Source organism: Protobothrops mucrosquamatus, unplaced genomic scaffold (assembly GCF_001527695.2).
Source record: "Protobothrops mucrosquamatus isolate PMUCROS unplaced genomic scaffold, P.Mucros_1.0 scaffold1077, whole genome shotgun sequence".
NCBI classification, from domain to species: domain Eukaryota; kingdom Metazoa; phylum Chordata; class Lepidosauria; order Squamata; family Viperidae; genus Protobothrops; species Protobothrops mucrosquamatus.
The window spans coordinates 124868-136471 of NW_015387305.1; the positions used below are offsets into that span (position 1 = coordinate 124868).

Genomic DNA, 11604 nt, shown 5'->3' on the forward strand with positions numbered 1-11604 from the left:
CAGTGCCACAGGCTGATAGCTTCCATGCCATGCCGCATTGAGGCAGTAATTGCTGCAAAAGGGGCCCAAACCAAGTACTGAGTACATATGCATGCTTATACTTTTCAGAGGTCCGATATTGTTCTATGTACAATCCTTGTTTTATTGATTGCATGTAATATTCTAATTTTCTGAGATTGTGGATTTGGGGTTTTCATGATCTGTAAGCCATAATCATCACAGTTATGACACATCACGGCTTGAACTATCTTGCTTTGCATGTAATGAGTCTATCTTATATATTAGGTTCACCTTTTAAGTTGCATTACTGAAATAAATGAACTTTTGCACGATATTCTAATTTTTCGAGTTTCACCTGTAAGGTAGAATTGTAATTATCCCCAGCTAATGTTTTTACAAAGTTTGTGATTTTCATGTAGCTTTACATCTGAGTATTTTTATGGTTGTTTGGTAACTGTACCAAGAAGTTTTTTCTTGGTAGTCACAGAACACTTTTCCTATACAATGCAAATCACATATTTCTTAACAACACCAAAATCTGAATTCTTCAAATATACTTCTTCACTTCACAGTTGGAACTTGAGATTGCTCAGAGATGTAGGAAGGTTTAGCTTAGCAATATATAAAATCCAGAGGCTCCTCTCTCTGGAATAGGTAATGCTGTTTTAAATTAGTGTTTTAAGCTTACAATTATTTAAGGTTATATCTTATAATAATATATAGTGTGGACAGCATTTTGAATCACAACTTTTGTTTATTGTAAATAAACATTACAATAAAACATTTTCAGATTTCAATATCCACACACAGTAGCAATTCAGTGAAGCCTACTGCACCATTTCAATTTTAACATGTTTAGAAACAATCTCAATGGATGCTCAAATTTACAGCAGATAAAAGAACGCAGCATAGTGAATTACAACTGCAAAACGGAAGTCTGATATATTCTTATACGGTAAGTGTCTTCAAGACATGTTTGACTACAGATCCCATAACTCCATATAACCAGAAAAGTCACATCGTCTTCGGGGGAAAAGGAGAAAAGGGGCTGGCATCGCATTCTTAAAAGAGAAAAGTAGCATAGGTCTTAAGGCTAGAACAGCTTTCCAACAACAATAAACCCCACAACATTAATCTGGTTTTAAAACTCAGCGAGCCTTCGATTCTCTTGGAAGCTCCAGTGCAGTGTTTCTCAACCTTGACAATTTTAAGGCATGTGGACTTCAACTCCCAGAATTCCACAGCCAGCATTGCTGGCTGTGGAATTCTGGGAGTTGAAGTCCACATGCCTTAAAATTGTCAAGGTTGAGAAACACTGCTCCAGTGGGATCCAATTTTCGATTTTCCGGAAGTGAGGAATTGGGCCTTTCTCCAGGGCAATAAATGCAGCCAGAGGACTCTTTTCTCTGGATTTGAATGCGACGTACGATTACGGCTCATTACAAACCAGAAGAGCTACTACCATAACTGGCCCAGACACGGAGATTGGGTCCCGTCACGCGAACTGCGCTTTCCGCAGATGACAGCTGGAACACCACAAAAGAGGAACTGCGCGCGAACGAAGCCTGCCCTCCATTAGCCCCTTATTTATCCCCCCCCCTCCGGAAAAAGGCGGGCGCCCCGTTGATGTGCAGCGCCGCTGATTGGTCGGACAGAAGTTTAAGACGGGCGCGCGAGGGGGGCTAACGGACATTGCTCCCTCCTTCCCGATTGACCTCACCGCGTTCTTCTTCTGTACCATCTTGTCCATCTTCTTAGCGATGCGGATGATTTCGTCTTCAGTGTTCATGGCGGCTGCCGGGTCCGCGGCGGCGCCTCTCTCTCTCTCTCTCTCTAAGGGGCGGCTGAGCCGAAGTGAGCTTCAACCTTCGATGCTGCTTCTACGCCGCGAATGCCGAAGCTTTCAGCGCAAAGCAAAGATGGAGCCGCCGAATCACGGTCGGGGGTCGCTGTGAACATCAACCGGCCGGGAGCGACAGCTCGGCAGCCGTGGCGCCAGGCCTTGCCGATCGAGCCTCGGTAAAGAGAGCCAGGCAATGCTCCGGAAAACCGAAAACATCGATTAAGGGTTAAAAATAGGAGGTGGAGCTTCGTCTCACTTCGGAGTTCCGTCCGCTCAGCGGAAATGGAGGGTTGAGCTCTGCGTGGGGAGGGAGGGAGGGAGGGAAGAAGAGATGGTCCTTGGCCGAAAATGACGCAGAGGTAAAATCTTTGTAACTTTGTAACCTCAGGACAGGTGGCTGTGAGTTGTTCCGTCTAGGCCAGGGGTAGGCAAATGGAAAAAAGGAGAAGCAGTGGTTGCGATCTCGAGGAGGTAATATGTAGGCGTGAGGTACCTCCAGGTTATTGGATTACAAAACTCTCAGCATGCCCAAATAATGACTGGAGTTTGCAGTCCCATTTATTTGGAAGACTATGGATTGGAAAGGCTTGTCAAAGAGAGGTGTATCTTCAAAGGTCCAAGAATTTCCTCAACTTAAACTCTGTACAGCAGTTTACAAATTTGCTCGTTTGTATACTGCTTTTTTTGTCCTCTTTTATTGAATATGTAAAAATTAGAGGTAGAAAAACTCTTAAAACGGTATTTTAGAACAACCATGGTTGCAATCTTCTCTGTAGGATATAAAATTGATAACTAAAGTATTTGGGACATTTTGAATAAATGTATTTTAATCTAGAATGCAAGAGAAAATACAAAATTCAGCAAGAGTCTTTGGCAGCGGCATTTAGTATTTCTTGGCTGAAAAAAAAGTATCAGTGATTACTGATTTACTAATTTAAATTTTCAGAATGGTTTTGCAATCATACGTGCATTGGGATTTCATGAAAAGATGGATTTATATGTGTAGTAATTCTACTTTCCATTGTAAACTGTAATAAAGTATTTTTCTGACAAAAGCTTCTGCCTCTGAGCTCATTTTATTATTCTTGTGAACTGTATGATACCAAAAAAAACTATTGCAGAAGATTAAGGTTCACAAAGCATCTGTAGTTTTATTTTTGCAACAAGAACACATGTTACAAAATAAATGCATCTTTTACTTACAGTGAGGGGGGGAAAGTATTTGATCCCCTGCTGATTTTGTACATTTGCTCACTGACAAAGAAATGACCAATCTATAATTTTAATGGTAGGTTTATTTTAACAGTGACAGAATAACAAAAAAATCCAGAAATACTCATTTCAAAAAAGTTATAAATTGATTGGCATTTTAATGAGTGAAATAAGTATTTGACCCCTTCGCAAAACATGACTTAATACTTCGTGGCAAAACCCTTGTTGCAATCACAGAGGTCAGATGTTTCTTGTAGTTGGCCACCAGGTTTGCACACATCTCTGGAGGGATTTTGTTTCACTCCTCTTTGCAGATCCTCTCCAAGTCATTTAAGGTTTAGAGGCTGATTGTTTGGCAGCTCAAACCTTCAGCTCCTACCATAGATTTTCTATGGGATTAAGGTCTGACCTCTCTAGGTCCTTATGCTCATGATGGAATTCCCATCCAAGACCCACTTTCAATGTCCTGACTGAAGGAAGGTCTTACCCAAGATTTGACAGTACACGGCCCCATCCATCATCCCTTTGATGTGATGAAGTTGTCCTGTCCCCTTAGCAGAAAAACACCCCAAGCAAAATGTTTCCACCTCCAGATTCCCCCTCCTCCTCCTCCTAACATGACGAGTTGAGTTGATGCCAAAGAGCATCACCCAGTTCTTTGAATCATTCAGATGTTCATTGGCAAACTTCAGATGGGCCTGTATGTGTGCTTTCTTGAGCAGGGGGACCTTGCGGGTGCTACAGGATTTCAGTCCTTCACAGCGTAGTTATTGTTTTCTTGGTGACTATGGTCCCAGCTCCCTTGAGATCATTCACAAGATCCTCCCATGTAGTTCTGGGCTGACCCCTCACCATTCTCATGATCACTGAAACTCCATGAGGTGAGATCTTGCATGGAGCCCCAGACCGAGGGAGATTGAGTTATTTTGTATTTCTTCCGTTTGCAAATAATCACACCAACTGTTGTCACCTTCTCATCAAGCTGCTTGGTGATAGTCTTGTAGCCCATTGGAGCCTTGTATAGGTCTACAATCCTGTCCCTGACATCCTTGGACAGCTCTTTGGTCTTGGCCATGATGGAGCGTTTGGAATCTGATTAAGAGAGTACTCCTAATATCAGCTCATTACCTGTATAAAAGACAACTGGGAGCCAGAAATCTTGCCGATTGATAGGGGATCAAATACTTATTTCACTCATTAAAATGCAAATCAACTTATAACTATTTTGAAATGTGTTTTTCTGGATTTTTTTTATTATTCTGTCACTGTTAAAATAAACCTACAATTAAAATTATAGACTGATCATCTCTTTGTCAGTGAGCAAATGTACAAAATCAGCAGGGGATCAAATTCTTTTTTCCCTTACTGTATCATGGAATCAACTGATTTATTTTTGTATCTATACTTGCTTGTGCGTGTTTATAACTCAGTTTGAATTATGTGTTCAAATTTAAACATGATCATTTACAATGGTTACTTTGTTGATACACTAAGTCACACAACCAAGATTTGTAGCCAAATTTTATAGAAACCCATCTTTTATTATTAGTTTATGGTTTGGTGAGTTATACAGTATGAAAATGTGCCAAACAAGTAATGATTTACATAACAATCGATAAATGTATAGTATAAATGTAACTAATTGTAATATAATGCTCTCCCCAAGCCTTAGCATTTTGCATCAGCTGTATGGGATGATACTGACTCAACTTAGTTTATTTTTATCCTGCTTAAAAGCAATCCAAGGCGGTGAACACATCTTTCTCATTGTATTTTCCCTGCAAAAACAACCCTGTGAGGTAGATTGGGATGAGAGAGTGTAACTGGCCCAAAGTCACCAGCTGGTTTCCACGTTAACATGGGACTTGAACTCATGGTCTCCCACTTTCTAGTGCCCTAACCAGTAGACCACACTGGCTCTCTTTGGTTTATGATATCTATTAATATGCTACATATTTTTCTTAAGATCGTTTAGGTATCTGAAGGCATGCCTGTTATACATAAAACACAAACAATTGGAAAAAATTATTTTATTGCAATGAGCCTGATCATTAAAATATCTTAGTGAAAAGTATGAATCCAAATATTGATTTTCATGCTGCACTTTGTTTTTTTTAAATTGTAACTATACTGTTACTATATCTCTTAAATGATCAATTTATCATTTTTCTTATTTATAATGTAGAGATGCATATAAGGGATGCAACATTTGTCATACAAGAATTGTTTCATTCACTGATTGTTCAGAATTTATTCACAGTTAACAGATTACAATTTCCATCTCAGATGTTTCCAATAGATTTCTTGCCGTAAACATAGTATAAAATCAAAGTGTTATCTTAGCTATGAACCTCCTAAAATGTAAGATAAAGAAAAGCCAAATTGTTTATAAAATACTCCAACCTGAACATATGGCTTCATTTACATCCTATACATACTTTCTGGAAACAATATTTGACAGTCAATAGCACCTATTTATTAAAAAAATGCATTCAGAATTTACTGAAGTGCAATACACTTCCTAAGGCAAACATTCAATTAACAGACCAGAAATTCATGTTAGAATAGAGTACACCTTCAGCAATTCATTCACTGCAATGAACACTATATTTCAAGATAAACTAAAAACTAACCCTATCAGGATGAAAATCCTGATGAATCTATTAGATTTGCCTCAATTGTCACAGCATGATATAATACAATAAAGAGTGGCAATTTTATTTAAACATTCCAATTAAAAACAATTTAATATTTAATACTCTTAAAGTTTGATTGTTTAACAAAGTATTGTACGTCAGATTCCAAGGTATACTGAACTTTATTTGGAGACTACTATATTCTGATGTCAGTAGTTCCATGTAAAGCTTTTTAAGTTAAAAAAAAAGATTAATCAAAGTTTTGATTTGTTTTGCATTTCTGATGTTTAAGAGAAGAACTGAAGCAGTTATCATTGTATAATAAATATTTTAACATTACTTTCTGTTAAGTCAATTTTCTAAAATCTTACATGTTATCGCTTATAAAAAAAACTCTCTGAATACTGTCAAAATGCTTTCTTCTTGGAGCCAGCATCTGTGTAAGCAACTAGTCTCCAATAAAAACAAAACTGATAAAATCATACTGTTCCCATATTCAAGTCCTATGTACACAAACTCTTGCAGAGATTCCTATAATTAAAATAGCTCAGAGACGCTTTCAGTACAGAAACATTAACTTCTTTCATGGGCCAAATTCATTCACCAGAATCCACATTTTAAAATATTGTTTCAGGCTGCAATAGGGAACAAATTATATGTTTCCTTGCTTTCCAAATTCCATCATATAACAAATAAATAAAGAGTAAGCCAAATGAAACCTCCATGATATTGGCAATATACACCAGAAAAAAATTTACAATTTGAACTTAAGTATTTCAAACACAGCTTTCTTGCCCAGTTCTGCTGATATATAGATTGCTCTCCGTTTAATTAGCTAAAGGTCCAGCAAGGATCAAGAAACATGATGCCAGAACATAGACAAAAGTGTCAAAGGGCATAATTATCTGCTCCACCAATTAATAACTGCAATTACATTTTTAATTCTGTATTTAAGTGCTTATCAGTTGCAGATTTAATGAGGCTCCATGTCTCCTTAAATAAAATCATATTAATGAATAGAAGAAACTTTAGAAAGTGCCTTTTCACCATCAATAACATAGTAGCAAGGTGATGCTGGAAAAAAATCAGCAAAATATTGGGATATGAGGAATGGCCTGAAAGAGAAAGAACATAACCAGTTTTTCCCCACACATACAATACTGACTACCAAACCTCTAGCACTATTTCTAAAGGATTCTTACACTTATGCTATAAAATTAAGGATTTGTTTTATTTCTATATGTATGCAAAGTACACATAGAAGTAATATGAATGTATAGAATTAGCTGTGTATATGTACAAAAGTGGGAACTTCTGCAGGAAGGTGTATTCATTTGAAATAAAATTTCGAGTCTTATTAAAAATTTAGATGGAAATTTTTCATGACAAGGGTGAAGTTGTAGTACCTTGTTTCTGAATCACCTGATCCAGGGACGTTGAAAATGTTGCTTGCACAAACTGTTCCATGAATAGAACAGCTAGTTTGCGGTGCCCTACACCAAACTGAACCATGCTTTGTTAATCGGTGGTGGGGGAAACAGCAGAAAAAAGCCAAGGCTGAAGGGTTGCCTTGGTGATGGCATACTGGATATCAGTTGCAACTGAGGAGAAAGAGCAAAGGTGCTGGAAAAATACTCTGTAGGGTGGGTGGAAGAGGCAGCAGTATGATATGCCATTCTGAGTATCAGCAGTAGTGGCTGAAGGCAGGCCACAGGAAGAGCAAGGAGATGGCAGCAAAGCATGTATGTCTTGCTGAGGAGGAAATAATGTACACCAGTCTTATTCTAACTTTCTCCCAAAAGCTACTCTGGTATCCCTCCAGTTTTTGTTTTGAACAACTAAACATTACATTTCTGCTGAGCTGTAGTTGATTTAGAACAGTTTAACCAAATTTTCACACAGTGATCTTTTTCAGGTTTAAAATATAATATGCTTTGTATGTACCCCTTCTCTTGTCTCTTATGTCAATTGATTGTGCAATGCTTTAACCAACAACCTTGGTTTCTTTTTTGGAGCAGAACAAGTTAAGACAAATATATACAATATATTTTCTGATTTTGATTTTTTTTAAAATTAGCTACTTAGAAGAGCTTTTGAAAGCTCAAATTTTGCAATATATTAAAAATTCTAATGATTTTTATTATATTCTATGTATAATTGAGTGACATCTATGTCTAAATTTATCTCAGTAAGGACAGCTAAATGAGAAACATTTGTTATAGAGATAAATACTTTTTCAAAGATTCTAAGTAGCAGGGCACACACTTCAGTTACAATACTGTATTCCTCCAAGGTGTAGGGATAATTTTAAAGACTTGAGTCTCATCTTGGACATGCAATAATATTGGTTAAATGTGAACGTTAAGAATACTCGTTCTACCACTGCATGCTTAGTTTTATATACTGCATATACAAGTGTCAATTTATCTAGTAATATAATAGGATTTGGAAAACAATTTTGTTCTGAATTATAAAAGGGCTCCATAACTTTAAATTTGGAATGATCTAGCAAGGAAGAGAATATCTAATTATATTCCCACGTGCCTTTCCACTGCCATATATCTATGTTATGGCCAATGGGATTTAAAAGGAGTATTGTTTCTCACGAAGTTATAGTTTCTAATCTTTGCAATACAGTTAACACTGTAGGCACAGAGATGCTTTAGAAATAGCTACATGAAAAAACAATCTAGTACACATGATGCTGGTGCATTTAACTGAAGGCTTCTCACATATTTCAGTCAATTGGAGGTAGGTGCTCATCAATAAATTGCTTCACATCCATCATTTCCTATTTATGAATGAAAAACAGTAATTTAGTTTAGATGGTTTGATACCAATATTTTTTTCTACTACAGAAAAAATACATAACTGGACTTCTCACTATGCAAGGAACTTTTCATTCTGGTCTGCAATCAACACTATTACTTTACTAAAATCAGGTTTTTCATTCAATGTCCTGATTTATATCATCAACATGTCTGGACTAAAGTTATAATAACCAATTATACTGAAACAAGTGCCCCTGAACTCATTGCCACTGAACTCATATGATCACAATTTCCAATGTCAGCTTCCCACAAGCAAATCAATGAGGAAGCCAAAAAAAAGTCAATAAGGAAGTCAAAAGTTGTCCTCACTTAATGACTCATGTGGTCCTCATTTAATGATAACAAGTGGGACTGCTGGAATAGTCACTACTCAGCTCCATGGTTACATGATATCACAAGAGAGTTCCTGCTCCCAACTACTGTTGTAAGCCAAAGACTACCTGTACCTCTTAAATTATTTTTTTTTATTTTTCCCTGATTAAAATAATTCATTCTTAATGTAAAACAACCATTACCTCAATACATGAGCTATGCATCATGCCTGAGTAAATTTTGAAAGCTATGTTGCCAGGGTTTAGCATTTTCTTTAGTGTTTCAGAAGTCACACTTCCAAACATTAAAGGAACCAAAGGATCACGGTCACCATGGCACTGGAGAATAGAAATGTCTTTGTTGATGCAATTGATGGAACCCTAGAAAAAAATGTTACAAGAAGTCACATTATTATGAGTAAGGCATATTACTCAGGCTGTTTACTTGTTATATGTTCATATTTTTATTTCAGCCTACCTCTAAGCAAATATATCACCATCCTTTTCATCTGTATAATCACATAATATGGAAAGCTATGCAGAGAGAGTATTTGGTTGGTATCATTTGCTAAATTTTGTGATCAAATAAGAATTCAAATTTCAGGCTCTTTAACCCAAAATTAACACTAAACTCTACATTTGCTGTTTTTGAAATTTACTGGAATACGGGATTGGAATCTAGATGCTATCTTTGTTTTTCTCTGGCATACAGCGGAATTTGATAATCCCTTTAAAATTACTGCAGTATTATTTGTAAAGCACAATAAACAATAACTATTATTAACAATTTGTAAACTGTCCAAAATTGCTGGCAATCAGCATATAAATATGCTGATATAAATATGCTGATTAGTAAATTATTATGGTTCATTGCAGTCAGCCAGATGTTTAGGCTGGATTTAGCATTTTTATTAGGGTCTCATATTTGACAGTAAAAATAAAAATTAACTCTCATTTTTATGAAACCAGTGACTACCTGTGGAAATGAAGTTCGCAGTGGAAGCCAACAGCTGAGTCCTATAACACCCCCTAACTTCTGTTGTGTTGTGAGGGCAGTGTATAAAGATAAAGCTCCTCCCTAATAAAAATCAAGGTAAAGTCCATTAGTAGAGTCGTAATCAAATATTGAACAACAAACATAATTTACTTTTAAAAATTGAAATTTCAATTATATTTATTTCATAATATCTAAGAAACTCATCAAGCATTTATAATGCAGTAGCATTAGTTGTTTGTCACATCAACTAGTCTAAACATATAGAAACACTTGCCAGAAGTATATATCTATCTATCTATTTATTTATCTCTCTCTCTCTCTGAAGCATTTGTTAATGAACATGACCTGAACACAGATTGTAAAACGGTGAACCTATGTATAAAGGAGAACTCTGTCTTTGTTTAATCCAATTCATAAGGTGTTTTAGTATAATTTATTTTGCATGTCAGATAGATAGATAGATATAAAATCTTATATTATCCCATGTACATTTTCATGTTCATTTATTTAAGAAGCTAGCCCTTGAAATGTACATGGGATTAGATTATCAACCGGAAATCTAACAGTACTATTTGTGTGCTAAAAATATCACAGACACATAGAGAGAATTATTTTAATTCTGCTACACAACAAAGGTTTATCATGTCAAAAGCATTTGCTATAAACTATGCAAAACATATTTTGGATAGGACAAAATTACCAGTATGATGAAAACAATAATAATTTATTTGTCATCTCTCTCCTTTCGACCCTATATATATGTGGACTTAACTTCTATTTTAGCATTTGTATTGGTCTGAACATCATTATTCATTCTGCACTCTGAAGGAAAAAAGAAATTTAAATAAGCATATCAAATCTACCAATAAAACTGGATTGTCTTCATGCTGATACAAGCTAAATACTTACAATAAGCACAGACCTAAATAACCGTAACTGAAAAGATGCTTGGGAGCTTTTTGCAGAATAAATATTTTGATTAATAATCCAGAATGATTAAAAGAACTATTTTAATTAGTTAGTTACAACAGATTTGCCACAATATTAGGGTTTCCATAGAATTGGAATTGTTAGATCAGTATTACCTGAGAAAATCCTCCCAAAATTATTCTGTTTGAGGGTATTCCATTTCTTACTTCTTGTTCTATAAGTGTGTTCACTGAAAGAAAAGAACTGAATATTAACTATGCTTATAAAAGAAATACCAGACCATCATAGAAAGATTGGATGCAATAATTGCGTAAAGGTTATATAGTTCCCCTCACTTTGAAGTTTTCACTTTAGGATGGATAGGTATTGACACATTAATCATTTTTATGTTTTACTATTCTATCTTCTCATTTAATTTTGGAACTATGTAGATTCCATTGTTTTAGAATGAAGTTTAAAGAAAATAATTGGTTATATTTATGCAATAGTCACTTAATATTATTAAATGTGTACTTGAAATTATGATAAATTTCATTTTTAGGGAGCACATAATTCTTAAAAAATGTGAGTATAGTACAATATTTGTTCTATTATAACCTTAAAATACATTATTTTTTGTGTTTAAAAATAGGTGATACAAAAAGTGTGTGTGTATATATGACTATTGAGACAACAGATGAATATATCAAGTATCAACTTGAAACAGAAGACTCTGGGATTAAAGCAATAGTGAAAGAATCCAAGAAATACAAAATGATACAAAAATATTCATAGTTATTCTAAAGAAAATTATCAGTACATCAGTAGAACTGCTTTAGAATGATACTCTATGATACTGTAAACT

The 11604-nt window shown here is 35.5% G+C and overlaps 2 protein-coding genes across 4 annotated transcripts in view; both read right to left on the reverse strand.

The window, feature by feature from the left end:
• TCEA1 (transcription elongation factor A1) overlaps nt 1-1826 on the reverse strand; it is a 21587-nt gene extending 19761 nt beyond the window's left edge. For 2 of the 3 annotated variants that reach the window (XM_015820154.1, XM_015820153.1), the window contains exon 1: nt 1721-1826. In XM_015820154.1, coding sequence (XP_015675640.1) covers nt 1721-1789 — 69 coding nt within the window. In that variant the 5' untranslated portion in view covers nt 1790-1826. Of the gene's footprint in view, nt 1-1462; nt 1482-1720 lie in introns of those variants that run through there. The other variant, XM_015820155.1, reaches the window with a different exon arrangement.
• A 3452-nt stretch (nt 1827-5278) lies between these two features.
• LYPLA1 (lysophospholipase 1) overlaps nt 5279-11604 on the reverse strand; it is a 13364-nt gene continuing 7038 nt past the window's right edge. The window contains exons 5-8 of the mRNA XM_015820156.1: nt 10916-10989; nt 9810-9911; nt 9038-9214; nt 5279-8482 (exon numbers count right to left, since the gene is read on the reverse strand). Coding sequence (XP_015675642.1) covers nt 8429-8482; nt 9038-9214; nt 9810-9911; nt 10916-10989 — 407 coding nt within the window. The 3' untranslated portion in view covers nt 5279-8428. The remainder of the gene's footprint in view (nt 8483-9037; nt 9215-9809; nt 9912-10915; nt 10990-11604) is intronic.